This window comes from Lynx rufus, unplaced genomic scaffold (assembly GCF_022079265.1).
Source record: "Lynx rufus isolate CCGP_SWC_20201006 ecotype Redwood Valley unplaced genomic scaffold, mLynRuf1.p SCAF_11, whole genome shotgun sequence".
NCBI classification, from domain to species: domain Eukaryota; kingdom Metazoa; phylum Chordata; class Mammalia; order Carnivora; family Felidae; genus Lynx; species Lynx rufus.
Genome location: NW_025814825.1, coordinates 40,845,953 through 40,864,266, shown reverse-complemented (window position 1 = coordinate 40,864,266; position 18,314 = coordinate 40,845,953). Strand labels below are relative to the sequence as shown.

Sequence of the window (18,314 nt, the reverse complement as noted above, 5' to 3'; positions counted from 1 at the left end):
GGACAAGGTGCTGGGGGGTAGGCTGTGTCACCCGCGCACTGCCCCCAACCTCCCACGACTGGGAGAGGTTGGGAGAAAGCCAAGGTCTGGAGCTTGGGATTGGCGGGCCCTTTCTCATGAGGCCCCCTTTAATGCCCCCAAGCACTGAGGAACATGGACTGTCAGGGCCCGGAGGGGTCATTGCATCCGTCCCCCAGCCCCAAGCAGTGTTCTGTGCAAGGGATAGGATGGAAAGCTTTTCTAGTTTCTCAAATCCTGGGAGACCGTTTCATGTGGTGGTCCGCTAGGATCTCACACTTTCCACTGGATTTGTCCATCCCCCATCACCCTTTCTCTCCCCAAGACCTCCACGAGGGGTCAGAAAGAGGTGGCAGTCGGGGTCAAAGAAGTTCCCATCAACTCTCTCTAGCACACTCGTCTTTTTTTACAAACAGAAAAAATTTTAATTTGTTTCTTTGGGTTTGTACAAGAAATTTACAGTGTGGAAAAATATACAAGTGAAAACGAGGCCATAAACCTGGGTGTGGGGAGGGGCCACTTGGTCACAAACACAAATAAACAAGACGTTTCTGAGTTCTTCCTTTGGTCTGACTACAGCCCCTCACCCTGGGAGACAGGCTGCAGAGCTGGAACCTGGGGGTCAGACCCCAGTCCCAGCCCTGTCGCCCGACACGGGCAGGGTGGGGGCAGGCACATCTGGAGCAGCTGGCACTGTCTGGCTCTCTCTGGCTTCGGGGTAGGGGAGTGTGGAAACGAGGGAACCCCTTCTTCTTCCCAGCACCCCCCGTTCCCCCCACCCACCCCGGGCGTCTGGGATGAATGCGGTCGGCAGAGTGGCAATGGCGGCAGCTGGGGAGTGAAACGGGTCGAGTGAGCAGGAACCTCTGTGTGACAGTGAACACGGGGACCTTCGAGGAGTCTGATCTTGCTCATCCGAGTCACAGGGCAGCCCCAAGTTCTTGGCAGAGGCCCAGAGGCCTGGACCCCCGGGGCGGGGGGACGGGCGGCTCTGGGGCCCTCAGTGGACCTGAGGCTCCCGCCCCCCCCCCCCCCTTCGGCAAGGCTCCCCGCAGATCCGGGACGCCGAGGGCCCTAGATTTCGGTGGCGGTGATCTCCTCCAGGCAGATGCAGGGGGCCGGCTCGGCCAGGCCCAGGTCGGCGAGCTCCCGAGCCTCCAGCTCCAGGCTGAGCTGCTGCAGCTCCTGCTCCAGCTGCCGGTTGCGCCGGTACATCTGGATGTAGTTGTGCTGCAGCTGCTTCTGGTAGCGGATCACCTGCTCCTTCTCCGCCTGCCAGGCCAGCCGCTCGCCCTCGAAGCTGTCCCGCTGCTCCTCGCCCCGCCGCCGCTCCCGCTGCAGCTCTGCCCGCAGCCTCTCCACCTGGGCCCGCAGGCTGCCCCCGACCCCGGCCGCCGCCCGCTGCACCTTGGCCTCATCGCTCTCCGCCAGGAGGAAGGGGTCGGCGGTGGCAGGTGGCGCGGGGGGTTCCCGGAGTCCGGCGGCCTCGGTGTCCAACTGGCCGGCTTTCTCTCGCAGCCGCTCGGCCTCCTGGCGGTGCCGCTGCAGCTCCTGGGAACAGGCCTCCAGCTCCAGCTCCCGAGCCCGGGCCGCCTCCTGCAGGCCCCGCGCCCGGCCCTCACTGACCCGTAGTGCGGCTCGGGCTTCTCGCAGCGCCACCCGCAGCGCCACCAGCTCGCTGCCCTTCTGCACCAGCTCCGCCTGAGACTCCTTCAGTTGCTGCTTCAGCAGGGAGATCTCGCCTGACTTCTGGCACACCTGTTGTGGGGGGAGGAATGGAGAAGGATGGTGAGAAGAGTTCTCCCGGGGGGTCAGGCCCTGACATCACGCAGGGTATGTGGGGAGAGGCTCTCTGATCGTGACACCCGTAACACAGATGGGGACACTGAGGCAAGCTTAGTGATATGTCCAGAGTCACACAGCTGGTGAGTGGCTGAAGGGAAATACGGATCCAGATCTTTCTCCTTCAGAGCAGGTGTCTTTAAACCATCGTGAAGCACCACCGAGCCCTGGGGACAGGCTGGGGGCAGGCCGTGCAGGAGTGGGTGCGGTTGAGGGCAGTGCCCACATTTCCACAGGCAGACACCGCGGTGTCTTGGTTAACAGCATAGACACTAGAGCCAGATGGCCTGAGTTCAAATCTCAGCCCTGCCACGGACTAGCTGTAATTCTGGGCTCCAGCCTTTCTGGGCCTCAGTTTCCTCAAACGGGGATGTTAACAACACCCAGCTGGCAGGGCTGTTATGAGGATTAGAAGATCCCCCCCCCCCCCCATATGACATAGAACGGTGCCCGGCGCACAGCAGCACTACGTTCTTATTCTTAACTGGTCGGGAGGCAGTGGGTGGGAACACCACTGGCTGTGTGAGCGCTAAACCCGACTGCTGAGGAGCCCCACGAGGGTGGCACAGGGAGACCCCCACCCAGAAAGGAAGGTCAGAGGGGGAGCTTCATCTCACAGAGGGGAGGGTGGGGGGGTCCTCTAGGAGTAGCAGGCCAGAGGGGGTGGGTATGGCTGGACTCCTTTTCCCAGCAGGCCCCGCTCCCTGCCCCTCCTGGTCTGGCCCACCTCCCACTTGGTCTCCTCGAGCCTCGGCCCGAGCTCCCGCTGCTCCCGCTCGAAGGTGGCGCAGCGCCGCTCCAGCTGCTCCCGTTCCTGCAGCAGCTGTGCAAAGTCGTCCTGCAGCTGCCGCTTCTCCTGCTGCAGCTGGAATACCTGCAGCTGCAGCAGCTGTTGGGCCCGCTGTGCCCGCTGTGCCTGGGCCGCACCGTCCTCCCGCAGGGCCTCGCGCTCCCGCGGCCAGTGCCGCTGCCGGTCCTCGTAAGCCTGGGGACGACAAGGCGGCCCTGGGTCCTGACGGCCCCCCCCCCCCCGGACCCCGAGCCCCGCCCGCCCACAACTCCCCGGTCACCGACTGCTCTGGTGGCCCAGTGGCTGGGCTCAGGGACGGCAGGCTCCGCTGCCCCGGGATAATGATCGCGACAATAATCACAACCACTTTTAGGACGCTAGAAACAATATCCATAATAGCAAGCGCTTCCGTAGGAGTTTCTAGGTGCCAGGCGTTTATTCTAAGCACTTTACAGCCTTTGCCTTACTTCATCCTCATGATAAATATCTCCATTTATAGATGAGGAAACCGAGGCTCAGTACCATTAAGTATCTTGCTCAAGTCTGAAAGACAGCAGACGGTGGTGCTGGCTTCGATTCCTTACCACTCTGCAGGTTACGCCGGACAGCTGGGCTGGGGACCGCCCCCCCCTCCCCCCCAGCACAAACAGAAATGCTCCTCGGACTCCCCAGCACCTCTGGATGTCCTGCCATGCCACCCCCATTATCGCTGCTGACCACACCTGACACATGGTCACCTCACTCTCGTCCAGACTGTCCCGCAGCTGCTGCAGCTCTGCCTCACGGTCTCGGAGCTTTCCTTCCAGGACACAGTGCAGCAGGGCCTCATCCGAAGGGGGTGGCGGGGGTGGGGGTGGGGGCGGAGAGCGCTCCCCACAGGAGCCGCTGTCAGGGGAGGCCCGGGCACCGCTGCCCAAGAGCCCCCCAGCCACACGGCCTCCCAGGGAGCCTGTGCTCTTGCTGGAGGAAGACCGACCACTGTCCGAGTGGGAGGGCCCAGTAGGGGCCCCTCGGGCTGGACCCGGCAGTGCCCCCCGCCCGGGGCCGTGGGAGGGCAGGTGCCCGCCTGGGGAGCCGTTGGCTGGCTCTGCACCCCCGGTGCTGTAGGTGGGCAGGCTGGACAGTGAATTTCGGCCGGAGTCAGACAGTGTCCCCGATGGGCAGCCACTGGCCCAGCCACTCAGTGCCAGGGGTTTGTCGGCAGCCGAGGAGGAGGAGGAAGAGGAGGACGAGGCAGGGCCCCCAAACAGCTGTGTTAGGCTGCCCTGGCTCCCAGACAGTCCGGCGGCCCGAGGACCCAGGAAGCTAGGTAGGGATGGTGCCCCTCGAGGTTTGGGCAGCACTGGCTTGAAGGCTGTTGGGCGGATCAGGATTTTCTCCATGTTCTGAAATGAGGTGCCATGGGACACTGGGGATCAGCTGCCCAATCTTTCAAAGCCCTTATCATACTCCCTGCCCTCCCATCTGGGGTCCCGATCCCCACATGTTAATAATAAATGCTACCACCGGCTGAGGGCCTCCTGATGTCCTCTACATCAAGCAATTTAAAAGGTTCATCTCTAATCATTACAACAGCCATACAAGTAAAATATCATCAGTATCCCCATATTACAGATGAGGAAACGGAGGCTCAGCAAAGTCAAAGACCTCGTTCGACATCAGACATGTAGTTGTTGTGCAGTAACAGTAATTTGAGCAGCAGACATTTATTGAGTACGTTATGTGACAGGTACTAGGCTAAACCCTTATGTACGTTATTTGATTGAATGCTCACAACGATCACATGAGAGCTAATCTATTACCTCCATTTTACAGATGCAGAAACTTTGGCTCAGAAAGGTTAAGTGATTTTCCTAAGGTCATGCAGCTAGAAGGAGGCAGAGCTGGGATTAGAACCCAGGTCTGGTGAATCGGGAGCCCACATTCTTTCCTCTGAATCGACCCTCAAATTCCGGCTTCTTCAGGGGCTCCTGATTCCACCCAGGCCCCAAAGGAAGGGCTGGTCCTCACCTTCTCCAGCTTTCCAGAGACAGGGATGAGCTTGGGTGGGGGGCCGCGGAGATGGGCATTGCGTGCCCGCTGCTCTCGGGCATCCTCAAGGTCACTGCTCGGGCTGGGGGGTGACTCTGTCCGGAAGTCCTCGTTGATGTAGGTGAAGCTGGTACCAGGGACGGCCTTCCTAGGGGGCACAGCTGGGCACAGTGGCTCCTGTGCCTCATAGCCACCCCGTAGCAGGCCATCCTGCTGGCGGAAGAAGGTGGGCCCAGAGGGGCCGTGGTGGCGGGGAGGAGCTGGCCCCCCAGGGCAGGGCCGGCCTGAGATGAGGCTGCTCACGCTGCCCATGGCTGGAGGTTGTGGGGCAGTGGTGGCCTCAGGAGTGGGCTCCAGTGGCACTGGCAGAGTCTGCACAATGGCCATGGCGACAGGGGCTCAGGCCTGGCCAAGGGCCTCCAGGGGAACCTGTGAGTAGGGCAGGGGTGTAAGAGTCCCTTCACCTTGAGGTCCCTCCCTATCCGAGTCCCTGAGTCCCTCTCCTGACCCCGCGTCCCAGGACAAACAGCCCCCTGACTGCCCGCAACTTCCCCCTCCAAGCACTAGCACGAACCTGACTTCCTCCTGGGACCTAGACCACTGCCCAACTCTGGTCTGAACAGGGCTAAGGACTGACTCTACAAGCAAAGATGATGATGGGATGTGAGGCCTGGTGGTTACGCAGGGCCCTTAACAGCAGAGGCCCAGGCCCCAGCCTAAACCTGCATCCCTCATGGAGGCTAGGACTCAAGTTTAGGAGGGAGCTCTCTGCCAGCTCCCAGCACATGTTCCTGGTCCCCTAGGACAGGTGGCCTCATTAGAGGGCAGTTTGGGCACAGGCAACCTCAGGGACAGAGTCAGCAGCAACTCAGATGGCAATTAGGGAATAAAGAGCCAAGGCCAGGCAGTGCCCAGCCTCGCCCAGCTGGGCCTCAGTTTCTCCCAGACAGAGAGGCAGCAAGGGTGGAGCTGGCCAAACAAGAAACCCAGAGCTTTTAGGGAGCCCACAGGTGCCCTCTGGGGTCTCCCGCCTTCCAGAGGTGGATACAGGCTCATGCGTGTTTCCATGACAATTCCCGGCCTCACCATACCCAATCAATCAGGCCTAAAGGAGCCTACACAGGCATGCCACCAACCTCTAAGAAAGCATGCGGCTTTAGACATTCCCCAGAGTAACCCGGAAGGGATGAGGGTAGAAGCCCCAGCCATCACCTTTGGCAGCTGCTCTAAGATCTCATTTCCCTGGAACCCAGGGAAGAGGGCTCCACCTCCCCAGGCTCTGCTCCTTCCTGGAAGCGGACAGCAAGTCTCCGCCCGGAACTCCCTCCCCAGTCCTGAGGCCGAAGACCAGGACTCAGGCATCTGCTGAAATCATCATGCAGAGCGGGGGCCAAGAAGCGGACAGAATCGAGTCGGAACAGGAGTGTGCGTTTGTACTCATCGGTGTGTGTCGGGCTGTGCACAGGCGCATGGAAATGAACTTACTTCACGTGTATGTGAAAATGTGTGAAAACGCGAGTGCATCTGAGTGTATGTATGTTTGACTAGAGGTATGAGTACATTTGTATATTCGTGTGTGTGAGTTCATATGTGCGTGCCTCCGGATCACTCGTGCGTTCACGAGTATGTGCGTGCCTCCGGATCACTCTTAGGAAATACGTAAAAGTGGTAACTGCATATGTAGTAAGTAAATTTGTGCTGTATGAACGTGACTGAGAGAAGAGAACATCTTTGGATAGATGTCCATTCACATGTACGTGAGTTTACGTGGAAACTGCATACGAACAGGGAAGTGAGTGTGCACAAGCGGGTGCAGAGCACCGTGTGCACAGAGCATGTGTGAGAGTGGGTGCGAGCCTGGGTGGCAAGCAGGGCCACCTAGGTGAGCAGGAGCCTGGTTTCTGTCACTCATTCGAGTGTGGGGAAAGGACAGACACATTATCTGACTCCTTTGCCGGGTCCGTTCCCCTTCTTTCTTGCTTGTATCGCACGAGGCTCCCCCTTCACTCCCCACTCAAGTCAGGAGACCATGAGAACCGGGAAGGTATCCAGACTGAGCCTGGAAGCGGGGGTGGGGGGGGTGGGGATGTGCTGAGCCCATCGGCAAGTGCCAGCCCCGAGCCAGGCAGCCGGGGCACCGCCTCTCCTGCCCTCTCCCCCCACCACTCCAGGGCATGGAGAAAGCTGTGGGGTTAGGGGCTTCTTAGGGGGCAGTGGAGGCTGGCACCTCTGTCTGCATTTGCCCACTTCAGTGAGCACTGAGAAAGTGAGAAGTAAGGGGAGGAGACAGGCGGACTCAGAGAAAGACAGGGGCCCAAACGACCAGAGACAAAGACTCAAGAGAGACCCCAGGGTCAGGCAGACAGGGAGACAGGCTGAACCAGTGAGCCCGGGGACCTGAACCCCACAGAGCCAGGGGCCCCTAAACCCAGAAGAGACATGGAAGCTGGGCCCCGAGAGCCAGACGCCCAAGGAGCCAGAGCCAGGCCTCTGGAAAGCCAGGCCCAGCCAGCCGGGCTCCAAGAGCGGGAGCCCGAGAGAGGAGGGGCAAGTGGAGGCTCCATTTTGAGAAACGCGTTGTGTCTGTGGGAAAGGGAACCCCTGGCTCTCCCAGCACTCCTTGAGTAATCACTCTGGCACAGCGCACGCACACCCCCTTCGTGGGCCGGGGGCAGCCGGGTGCTGGCTTCGGCCAGGGCCCCGGGCAGGTCTGGCTAAGCCCAACTCCCGCAGACCTGTTCTGGGGGCTGAAGAGTTGGGGAAAGTCTCCCCCCACCAAACTCCAAGGACTAGTCAAGCGGGATCGAGTCTGGGATCACGAGTTCGCATTCCGCGATAGGAAGCCGGGAGCCCCCGACCCACCCTCCAGGGCCCCCCCGACACCCCCCCCCTCCCCGCCTCTATTAAGTGCGGGCGGCTGGGGGACGCCTCCTCCCCACCCGCCCACCGCCGCGCACAAGTTGGGGGCGCCCCCGGGTCGCCTCCCAGCCCGGCCCCCCCTCCCCCTCACCTCCGCCGCGCCGCTCCATGCTCAGCCCCGGGCCGCCCCCAGCGCTCCACAGGCGCGCCGCCCGGCTCCAGCCCGCGCGCGGCCACTCGGAGCCGCCCGGCCCGGCCCCGCCTCCGCGGCGCCCCTAGCCCGGCCGGCCCCCGTCCGGCCCGAGTGGGCGGCGCAGCGCGGGGGAGGGGTCGGAGGGGCGTCCCCGCCCCGGGCGCGGACACGCGCAGACACCCCGCGTCACGCGAGGCCGACCAGGCGCACGCGGGGGCTGCGCCGGGGGACCCAGGATCCTCGTCCCCCCGCGCCCCCGCTCCGAGAGCCGGTCGGCTCAGGACTCGGCCGCGGCCGTGGCCGCGGGTCACCCTCTACCCCTACCCGGGCCCCGGGGCCAGCGGCAGCTGGTCATTGTTCGAGCACAAAGGGCCGGGCGCCAAGGCGGCCGCCCTTCCCCCTCCGCTTCTTCGGTCGAAGCCTCCCCCCGCAAGACACACTCTCGGGCTTCGGAGTCCAGAGCGAGACGCCGAGGGTCGGCTGCCCCTCCCCCGCCCCAACCCCTGCTACCGGGACCCTGCGCCCCAGGATGAGTCGGGGGCCGAGGCTCGCGCCGGGCCTGCCCCCCACCCCCAGCGGTTGGTGGAGGAATATTTGGACTTGCGGAGGCGGCGCCACCTGGCGGCGCATTCGGTGAATACACTCAGTCACCCCCTCGCCCTCCACCTTGGGGGCCTCTACACGACTCCCCGGCCCTGTACCCTCTCCTGCGCGAGCCCAGGCCTGTCTCAGGCGCGGCTCTCTGCTCCCCAACCTTCCCTCAGAATCATTTAAGAAGGAGGTCATTGCTGGGAGAGAGGCGCAGCCCCTGGTCCCCCAACAATCACTGGGGTGAGCCGGTCCAAACCTACACCAGCCTCACAGCTGACAACATTCCTCTGCCTTCTCAGGGTCGCAGATATTCTCACCTTCTGGCAAACACCAGTCTTCATAACACCCACACGACCTTTCCCACTTGCAGTCAGTCCCACGCAGCCACAATCACACAGTCTCATCCATCACGTGGTTCCACGCTCCTTTCCATAATCTTTCAGGCCACCGCACACACAGACATACTCCGTGTCACAAACCTTGTTGTGCACAGTCTTTCACAACAACTCAACGTCCTTACTACCGACTCACGATCTTAAATAGGCTTCCTCTCCTAAGCATCTTTCACATATTGGTGGTCTCATTCACAGTCAGACAACTTTCATAAACAGTGAGTTTCACAAACATTCTACCACACAGACTTTCCCCGAAGGGTCTCTGTGCCCCAGTCAGGTCAGCTGATGCCCACACCCCTGGGCAAGAACAGCTTCCCACCCCCTACTTGCAACCCCACCCCCAAGGCCAAGGCCTGCCAGAGCTCCTCTGCCCCAGGAAGGAGCATCCCCCCCTTCCAGGCCACAGCCCTGGCCAGCTCTCAGCTCTATTTTTAGCTCTATGGAAAGGGTTGTTTTTCTTTCTTTTTCCCTGGAAAGGGAGACATAACCCAACTACCCTCAGGCTCATCCCAGACCCTGAGCCTTACAAGAACAGACTGAGCCCCCCCTCCCCAATAGAGACCCCCTCCCCTGGCCTTGCCCTGATCCCAGCCTCTTGGGGCACCAGGAGCCTCCTCCCCTTTCTGGCAGCCAGCCCAGAAGCTCAGGCAGCAGCTGGGCTCAGCATGTGTGTAGGGGTGGAGGGTGGGGCGGTGAGGGAGGCAGAAGGCCGCTGCCCACTCCCTCATTCCCTGGGGGAGGGGGCTCATCCTCCCTTCTAGGGGAGGGAGATAGGCCCACTCTTGTATTTAGGGACATTTACCCTCATGCATTCTCCGGGAAAGGGCTCCCACCCTCGCAGGAGTGGGCTTTCTGCTCCTACATTGGGGGGGAAGAGCTCCCAGTTGTGCAAGGAGGGGAGTGGTAGGAAGGGGACCCAGTGGGGCTCAGGCAGCTGCTCCCCGGACTGGAGGTATGGGGCAGGGGCTTCTGTACACTGCCATCAAAAATAACTCCCTTCTTCCATACCTTCAGGGATGAGGGCACCACGAACATGTTCGGGTGAAGGAAGGAGAGGAGCCCAGGTCACCCCACCCAGTGCAAGTCTCCAGTCCTGCGCTACCCGGACTCCAGGGGGCGTTCTGTTCCCATTTCTGTGGGAAGGTTTAACACTTCTCTGGAAAGAGAATGGAATACTGCTCGGCTGGAGACCTTGCAGACTCGCCCAGGACTGGGGAGGGAGGTCCTCGTCCTGATGCGCGGGTGGGGGAGCACAGCCCACTTGTCTGCGAAGCGATCACGTGCTCGCCGCCTGTTTACGTCTAAGTCTTCACCTGTGGGCGGCCAGGAAGCAGGAACCTCGGGAGGTGTCCCACCCGGCCCGCCCCCGTCGGCGGTCACAGGGCAGCCCTTTATCTCCAACCCCCGTCAAGTGCGCGACAGCAGAGCGCTCTGTCCGCTGGGGGTCCGTGCGGGCCAGTGGCGCTGCTCCAGGGACTGCAGGGGTAATCTATGGGGCGCGTCCTTTCCTGAATGCACGTGTGTTCGTGTGTCCCAAGTGCGTGGGTCTGTGTGCGCGCGTGTGTGTGCCCGCTGGTGTGAGTTTGTGTCGGTTCCCTGTTCAGACTCCTCGCCTGCGCCCCGCCCCCGTCCCCCAGAGTGGGGACCCCTTTCTCACTCCAGTCCCCGGCTTCCCCAGATCGGGAAAGTTCGCTCCGGAGCCGGGATGTGTGGAAGGCTGGAGTTCCGATACCTCCGTGTCCCCACCACTCACCCAGCGCCACCTGCGCCGCCGCTCCGGCTCCCGCCCAGCTCCTGCTCCAGCGCGGGCACCTCCTCGCCGCAGATCCGCCGGCTCCCAGCCAGCTCCGGGCTCCGGACTCCGGGCGCCCGCCTGGCCGGGCCTGGTGGAGCGGGGCGGGGCGGGGCGGCTGAGGCCGCGCCCCCGGCCCAGGAGGGGAGTGGTCTGCCCAGCACCCCCTCAGCAGCCGACCCGGTATCCAGCCCAGCAGTAGCTCAACGGTGGCCTGAGGCTGCTCCGCTGGCCTCCGACTTCACAGCCTTCTGGATTTGGCTTTCGACCTGGGAAAGGGGCGAGCAGCACGTGACCGAGAGCTAAACTACCTGGGTGCCCTAACCAAGTTGGCGATAGGGCTTTACTGCCACCTGCCCGGCCCTGTGGGGAGCCAAACCGAGTCCACTCTCGGCTCCTTCCCTAGGCACCGGGAAAACCCCTAGGAAGCAGACAAAGAAGGCTCAGGTTTCACCAAAACAGACCCCGCCCCACCCTCGGGTCAGAGCTGCCCTAGCACAACTACCTTCCCCTCCCCTGGAGTAGGTGTCTGCCCAGGTGAGTGTGCCTGCCAGTTCTGGCCCCCCACAGAGCAGGGGCCAGGCTTCCCTTAGACTCATAAAGTTCCACCCACAGGCACAAACAGGAAGTTGCCTTGTATTGCAGGGAGGCACCTAGGGCTCCCTCCCTCCATGGCACCCGAGGCCGCCTGTGGGAAGGCACAGACTACCAGGTCTATAGGTATCTGGGCCACACTCGCAGCCTGAATACTTGGGCAGCGGGAGTGCAGTGAATTTAGTCCCTTCTCAAACCCATCTGCAGTAACGAAGCTGCTGGAGGACTGAAGCTGCCCCCCTCACAGACAAAAGTGACCCGGAATCTGAGAGAGCTGCAGATCCAGCTGGACCCTGCTTGGCCAGGCCCTTCCTGAATGCTCAAGGAGATTCTTAATATCCAATTGGACATAGGCAGAACCAGGGTAATTTGACTTAATCTGCTCTGGTTGGGTACAGGGACAGTGGCTCCCAGGGATTCCCCCACTGCTTTCTAGGCTCCTGGGACTCTTGAACATACTTTGGGCTAATCTTGATGTGAGGAGTTTAAGACAGGGGTGCAACGGAATGTGTTTGTGTAGGGGGAGGGCTGGGGGAGCATTAGCTTCCCCTGCCCCCCATCATTATTGTCGTTTGTGCCAGGCAGGGAGTCTGCTAGGAGGGTGGGGCAAGACAAACAGGCAAGTGTGTGTCTGTCCCTCTATCCCCAATTCACAGGGACCTCAGAGATTTCCTGAGAACTCACCGGGAGTTCCCAGTAGATCAGAATGTGGGATGTAGAACCCACATCCTTAGAGGTAGGACTGACCTGGTGGTGTGCATCTGGAAGGCATGGCTGACGTTGTTATAGACCCTGGATGAGGCCTAGACCAGCCAGCGGCTGGGAATGATTACTGCGGGATTAGGAGGCCTGGCTCCAGCCAGTCTGGGAGACCCCCAAGAAGGGAGGCCCTGGAGGAACTACCCCCTCCCTCCCCCACAGGTTCTTCCCCAGAGAACAGCTTTGTTCCAGGGTCTATTTCAGGACTCAGCTGTAGCCATAGTTCTCACACCCAACAGACCAGAGAGCCCAGAACCTTCCACAGGGCCCCAGAAGCCCGCTTAGGTGGACTGGGGGAACCTGATAAGGCAGCCCTGCCTGGAGGGAGCAGGAAACCTCCGCCTACCCTTACAAAAGGCTTCTCCCCAGCTCCCTCAGGACACCTGGCATTCTGACCACTCTTGCATGCAAATCTAAAGGGAAAATAGGGCTTAAGGGTATCAGAGGAAGTGAGATGGAAAAGTGCCATCATTTAGAATTATTTTTCACAAGTCTCTTACATGACAATCCCCTTCAGTACTTGTTAAAGACGAGAAATCCTGTAACTTTTCTCAAACCTCTAGAATCAGAAACATCTGTGTGTGTGTGTTGGGGGGGGAGGGGAGTAGGCCCTAGGTTCTTCATTTTTAAAGAATCCTAGGAGTTCTGACACATACTGACATAAGACAAACACTGAGTGTACAAGGATGAGGAAAATGGATGGGGAGTCCGATAAGAAGGCAGCATGCGGAACCCGCACTCAGGTCAGTGAGTGGCTCGTATCACTGAGGGACAGCTGGTCAGGCAGGGCCTAGACATGTGGCCCAGTGACCCACACCTGTGCCAGGGATCACATGGAGATCTTCAGGGAAGATAAGGATAAAGAGACACCATTCTGTCATCCCTAAGCCAAGAAGAGGTATAAGGGGTTGTGTGGGTGAAGGCCCTTTAATGCCCGTTTCCTTGGGAGTGCACAGCTAAGACTCCCTATTGAAAGCAAGAGGAAAATCCAGTTCTAGACTGGGGAGACACCTGGTGGACAAATAAGAAAAAACACAGAAGCCAAGGCCATGGAAAAACTGTTTTCAGTAAAACTAGAAAAGGCTCTACAAAAAGCATGACTATCCACCCCAGTGGTCTGAGGTGACAGAATATGGAATCTGTGTCCATGTGGCAGGCACTCTGGGCTCCGCTTCCTTCCATGGCTCTCTGGCCAGCTTCCACCTTTGGGGCCCTGATACTACAGGGTCAAGCACCTAGGATCCAATCAATGGTAGGAAGTGCCACCTCATGCCAGGGTCCAGAATGGGCAACAGAGGAGTCTGGTACCCACCATGTCACCCTTTGGCTCCACAAGCCTAGGTTTGAGTTTGGCAAGAAGTCCTCTATTCCCTTCTACGTTCAGGGGGCCTGAACCCACTGCTTTGAACTCAATTTGCTCATTCCCACCTCAGGGCCTCCGTATCTCATTTCCGCTCTGCTTGGATCCCTCTTTCTCCAGATGTTCACACGGCTCAATCCTAGTCCTTTAAGCCCCATCTCCGATGTCCTCTGCTTAGAGATATCTGTTCCGACCTTAATCTACACTAGGCTGTACGTATTGCCCTGTTTTCTTTTCTTCATGGTGTATCTCACTGTCTAAAAATACGTTTTGTGTTTGTTCATTATTTCTCTTGTCTTGCTTATCAGACTGCAGGTTCTAGGGAGGCAGGGAGCTCATCTGTCTTGTCAGTGCTGTATTCCCAGGACCTAGAACAAAGCCTGGCACACAGGAAGTTCTCAAGTCTCCCACTATGGAACTCTGCCCTAGGTTAGACCCCTCCGTGGAGGACCCCTAGCTTAGGCCCACAGGACAGAGGTAGTCTTGGCAGAGGGCTAAAAAAGTCTATGCCCCTGCCTGTCCGGCCAGGCTCATTTCAGTGTCCGGCTCTGAACGGCCTTCACCTGGAGGGCTTGGAGGGGTCTGGCTGGCAGGGCTGGTGGGCCTGATCCAAGCAAGTCTCAGAGTTCTGGGGCACAGCCCCCTTTTTGCCAGAAGAGGGCTTTTTGGTCGCTAGCCCATTGTCATCCTTGACTTTCTTGAGCCGAGCCTTGCTCTTTGGTGGTATGGAGAAGGTAAGAGAGCTCTTGTTGAATTCAAGTGGGAAGACACCTACGTCTCCATCAAAGCGGTTCTTGGACACCTGCAGATACCGTTTCCCTGGACCAGTTACCAATTTCCTGTCCTGTAGGATCAGAACGTTGTCCGCTTCCTGGCTTGCCTGGGGGATGGGGGCAAAAGGAGGAAGGAGCAGTGAGAAGACACATGAGAAGTAAAAAGGAAGGTTGAGGGTCCAGGGAAGAATGGCAAAGCCATGAACTACTGACCACAACCTGGGGCCACCTGAATCCTTCAGTTCCTTGACTACTCACTGCTGCCCTAGATTCTGTACACGCCATTCCCTCTGATTGTAACACTTTTCCACAGCCCACCACCCCACTCATCCCCTGCTTCTTATCACTCAGGTCTCTATCAGAATGTCACACTTTAGGGTGCCTGGGTGGCTGAGTCGGTTAAGCGGCCGACTCGGCTCAGGTCATGATCTCGCGGTGAGTTCGAGCCCCGCGTCGGGCTCTGTGCCGACAGCTCAGAGCCTGGAGCCTGTTTCAGATTCTGTGTCTCCCTCTCTCTCTGCCCCTCCCCTGTTCATGCTCTGTCTCTCCCTGTCTCAAAAATAAATAAAACGCTAAAAAAAAAAAAATTAAAAAAAAAAGAATGTCACACTTTATCAGAGACCATTCTTGATCCCCATAAACAAAGAACGAACCATCATCTTCCCACTTCTGTGTTACTCTCTTCCCTAGCTCCACGTCTGTTCCATTGTGGCACAGTTTGTGCTCCCCACCCTGTATGCCCTGTGCCCAGCCGGCCTGCCATGTAACAGGCACTCAGTGTACCCCTGGAAGCTCCAGGACTGGGCTGGTCCCGCTGCCCAGGAGGCCCTCCCATTTATTCGATTATTTAGCACTTACTGTCTGCCAAAACTCAACCTAACCTTTGTTGACACCTCCTCTCCCCAAATGGGTGAAGAAGTCTCCCCAGATGTCCCAGGCTGACTCAGATGTTTCGCGGCTCCCCCAATGCCTGTGTTGCCTACTGTAGCTCTTATCATACTAAGTTATAATCACGGTCTTGCTATTTTCCCCACTGGATGATGTGAGCTCTTAGAGGACAAGGAGGGCAAAGGACCAACTATCATCAGCCTTTATATTCCCAGCACATGTATTCCTCATGTCGTGGCCCGAAGGCAGCGACAGCTGTCTCCTGCCTCTTCTAAGTGGACAGTCAAGATGATTTAAGGCTGAGTGAGGGCCATCCCTGGTCACACCTGCCCCCTCTACCCTCCTAAGCTTGGGCTCCTCTAAAAGCCACTCACTTTGGCTGAGCCAAAAATGGACGCTGTCTGCAGTTCCTTATCGTCATCCTCCTTCCGGGGGTGAATGACCAGTGTCACGTGGCAGCTATTGTCTGTTGCAAACTTTCGAAAGGCCCCGACGATGTAGTCTTGAGCTGCAATCCTGCCCCCACCCCAACAAAGTGAAGAGGTTATCGGACACAGACAGAAGCACAAGAGCATACACACACTCTTGATTCATTCGCATCTCCCCACGCCACAGACCCACACTACTTCACTCTACCCAAGAACTCACACTTAGGTTCCTCTCCATACTTCCCACTGCCACAAGCCACACGTCTGTGAAGGCAGAAATACACACAGGGTGGTGTGTACCGGCACACAGGTCAGAAATCAAGAACACAGCGTGTGCCTAAGGGCCAGCTGCCTACGAAGACACGCGTGTTCAAGTGCGTTCCAGTTACACAAGAGGGTGTCACCTGTCTGTGGACAGCGGCTCGTGCCCCATCATGAACTGCAGATTGTCGATGACCACATGACAAATGTCATACACGTATACTGCATGTTGCATTGTGTCTATCACAGTCCTGGGAAGAGGAAGAAGCAAGGAATTCAAGAGTCAGTTACAAGCAGTCTCTAGACCATCCCAGCAGAAAAGCCAGCATTCCTGAAAATTCTGTTGGGGATCTGTTCTCCTGCATTCCCATTCTCTGAAAACCCTCGGCCTTGGAATCTCACCTGATGCTCTGCTGCCCATGGAAAGTCATGAAATAGAGAGGCAGGTCCTCAAAGCGGTCGGCCCACTCATCGTATTTGTCCAGTTGCTCTTCTAGCCGCCCCACAGCAAACTGTGTCAGCATGACCCGGGCGAGTCTCACGTTGCTGATCTCAAAGCTACCCCATAGCGTGTTTACCCCCTGGGTACACAAATCCAGGGCATACTCACTGATGAATGTGGTCTTCCCACTGCCTGTTGGCCCTGCAGGGGGTTGAATACAGACCTGGGTAAGGGATGAAAGTTCTACCCTTAAAATTAAGACCCGGAGCAAGGGTTTCAAAGTTGGGAGAAGCCTCCTCTTTAACATTTGCCATGGCCCAAACCCACATGCGTTTCATCACCTGATCCTCTGCCTCTTACCCCAAGAAGTGATTTCCCAAGGCTCACCTGTGAAGACTGTCAGCTCGCCCTTCCGATGTCCCTTCAAAAGACGATTGAGGTCTGGGAAGCGGTTCCAGCGGATGCCAGCTGCCTGCTCCACATTGGACAATTCTCCTAGCACCTCCTCCCGAAGCTGCCGGAAAGACACGATCGACTTGTGCCAGGCGGGCAGGGCGGTACGCAGAATACGAGAAAGACTTAAGCCTCGGTTCAGGGCCTCCAGGGGCCGGGGCTGCCGGTCTCCAGGCCGCACCAAGGAGCATCGCTTGGGATTCAGTTTTCGGGCAAACAACTTGGCAGCTTCCCAGGACCGAAGGTCATCTCCTAGCCAGAGCACAATACGTCGAAACTGTTCGAGGTAAGGGAGCAAGGCAGGGGGTAAGCAGGCTGTTCCTCGGGGTAGGGCAAGGGTGGGCAGCCCTGTGGATTGGTTCAAGGCCAGGCTGTCCAGCTCACGACTCGTCAGTACCACCTCAACATCTCGACGACTGATCAGTGGTAATCCAAACAGATTACGGTAGACCCCAGGCCGGGGAATGGTGGTTTCCTTGTAGTGCACTCCATCTCCCTGGCCTTCAGCGCCTAGTAGCTTCAAGCCTCGTAATCCCAGACCTCCAGGGGAGAGCCAAGGGAAGACAAGGCTGCGAGCCGGCCGCAAATACCGCACATTGAAACGCCTGAGCGTGTCATCTGTCACTCTGGTAAGGCCAAACATCACACGAACCAGCTGGGCCTCCTCCGGCTCAGGCAGCTCCCAGAGAGGTACAGCTCGGTCCCAGATCCTCCGGACCTCCTCACTGTCCTCCACTTCTGGGGCCTCACTGAGCAGGACTCCCTCTCTGGCCCCATCTCCTCGTCCCTCCACACTGGCCTGGAAGTCTTCCCAGCTCCCCTCTGCTAGACTGGTCATGCAGAGAAAGCGGCCTGTGGTCTTGTCAATGAAGAGGCTGAAGGAAGCAGCAGCACCATTCTGGTCCTTGAGCGGCAAGGCCTTTACAAAGGGGCTGGGTGCCCGCAGGCAGCTGTGGCCATCTTGGAAGGGGATCCCACGTGCCCGCAAATATTGGCGGATTTCAGTTGCAGTTACAGGCAACACTGGTACCTCCAAGGCTGGGAGAGCCTCCTTCCTGTACCGTCTTCGAGGAGGGCCTGGGGCCAGGCTTCTGGGCAGGCCCCTGCGACCCATCCACTCCCCACGCAGCGGCAGCAGGATACGGAGGGGGTACCCACCTCGAAGGAGTACCCACATTCCTAGTCAAACCGAGGAAGTCACTACTTGAAATGCCTTCCGTGCCTTGTTCGGGGGGCCTTCGCTAGGTCAGACCCCAGGGATCCTCGGCGCAGCACTCTACAGAGCCCACTGGAGGTGGTTTCTTTCTTCCAACTTCTCCCTCATAAACACCTCTCTGAATCCTCTTCAGCCCCTGCGCATTGCTACTTCACATCTATGGCCATCTACAGGACCCTTTCACGTCCGTGGGCTTCTATCTGGCTCTCTGTCTCCATGGCCCTGTGCAGCCACCTCACCTCTACGACCCTCCACACTGCCCCTCACCGCTGTGCCTTGTCTAGGTCATCTCTTTACTACTCCCGCCCCTCCGGGGGATCTCCTGGTCGTCCTCATCTCTACCGCCGCCTGAGCCCTTCCTGGCCTCAAGGCGCTAGCCCCCAACTCGAGGCTCTCCTCGCCGCTCCTTCCTTCAAAGAGGACTCACCACAAGTAGAGCGCCACCCGGCGGCTCCCGCCGGTCCCCGCGCTCACCTCGCCCCCGCGCCCGGGTCCTCCCTCGACTCTACCGCCAAGAGCTGTGCCGCTTGCGACAGTGGCCGCGCATCACCACCTTCCTCTCGCCCCTCTCGACCGCAACGTGGGTCACTGTCCCACGTCCCGGGCCATGACCGCGGAAGCAAAACTCC

At 58.9% G+C, this 18,314-nt stretch overlaps 2 protein-coding genes across 6 annotated transcripts; both read right to left on the bottom strand.

Annotated features, from left to right (window-relative positions):
* Nucleotides 1-425: 425 nt before the first annotated feature.
* LZTS2 (leucine zipper tumor suppressor 2) lies at nt 426-11,078 on the bottom strand. 5 transcript variants are annotated; one of them, XM_047073319.1, is made up of 6 exons: nt 11,017-11,078; nt 10,473-10,780; nt 4,661-5,110; nt 3,373-4,035; nt 2,588-2,845; nt 426-1,776 (listed from the first exon to the last, which is right to left on the bottom strand). In XM_047073319.1, exons 3-6 carry the CDS (start codon nt 5,066-5,068, stop codon nt 1,093-1,095), a joined length of 2,013 nt encoding a protein of 670 aa, XP_046929275.1. In that variant the 5' UTR covers nt 5,069-5,110; nt 10,473-10,780; nt 11,017-11,078; the 3' UTR covers nt 426-1,092. The 5 variants fall into 5 exon arrangements, with proteins under 5 accessions (XP_046929275.1, XP_046929278.1, XP_046929281.1 ...); XM_047073322.1 differs by lacking the exon at nt 11,017-11,078 and having other exon boundaries at nt 10,473-10,821; XM_047073325.1 differs by lacking the exons at nt 10,473-10,780; nt 11,017-11,078 and adding an exon at nt 9,728-10,362.
* A 1,834-nt stretch (nt 11,079-12,912) lies between these two features.
* Nucleotides 12,913-18,287, bottom strand: TWNK (twinkle mtDNA helicase). Its single transcript, XM_047073318.1, has 5 exons — nt 16,404-18,287; nt 15,977-16,217; nt 15,718-15,825; nt 15,260-15,401; nt 12,913-14,104 (listed from the first exon to the last, which is right to left on the bottom strand). The coding sequence occupies exons 1-5, from the start codon at nt 17,644-17,646 to the stop codon at nt 13,784-13,786; spliced, it is 2,055 nt and encodes a 684-aa protein (XP_046929274.1). The 5' UTR covers nt 17,647-18,287; the 3' UTR covers nt 12,913-13,783.
* Between the last annotated feature and the right edge of the window lie 27 nt (nt 18,288-18,314).

Excerpts from the sequence above, each read along its gene's own strand:
- TWNK (XM_047073318.1), bottom strand. The coding sequence starts at position 17,646 with ATGTGGGTACTCCTTCGAGGTGGGTACCCCCTCCGTATCCTGCTGCCG. Across the intron at positions 16,218-16,403 it reads CGAGCTGACAGTCTTCACAG|GGCCAACAGGCAGTGGGAAG; the intron begins GTGAGCCTTGGG and ends AACCCCCTGCAG. Across the intron at positions 15,826-15,976 it reads CATGGGCAGCAGAGCATCAG|GACTGTGATAGACACAATGC; the intron begins GTGAGATTCCAA and ends TCCTCTTCCCAG.
- LZTS2 (XM_047073319.1), bottom strand. The coding sequence starts at position 5,068 with ATGGCCATTGTGCAGACTCTGCCAGTGCCACTGGAGCCCACTCCTGAG. Across the intron at positions 2,846-3,372 it reads GTGAGGTGACCATGTGTCAG|GCTTACGAGGACCGGCAGCG; the intron begins GTGTGGTCAGCA and ends TGTCGTCCCCAG. Across the intron at positions 1,777-2,587 it reads TCGAGGAGACCAAGTGGGAG|GTGTGCCAGAAGTCAGGCGA; the intron begins GTGGGCCAGACC and ends CCCCCACAACAG.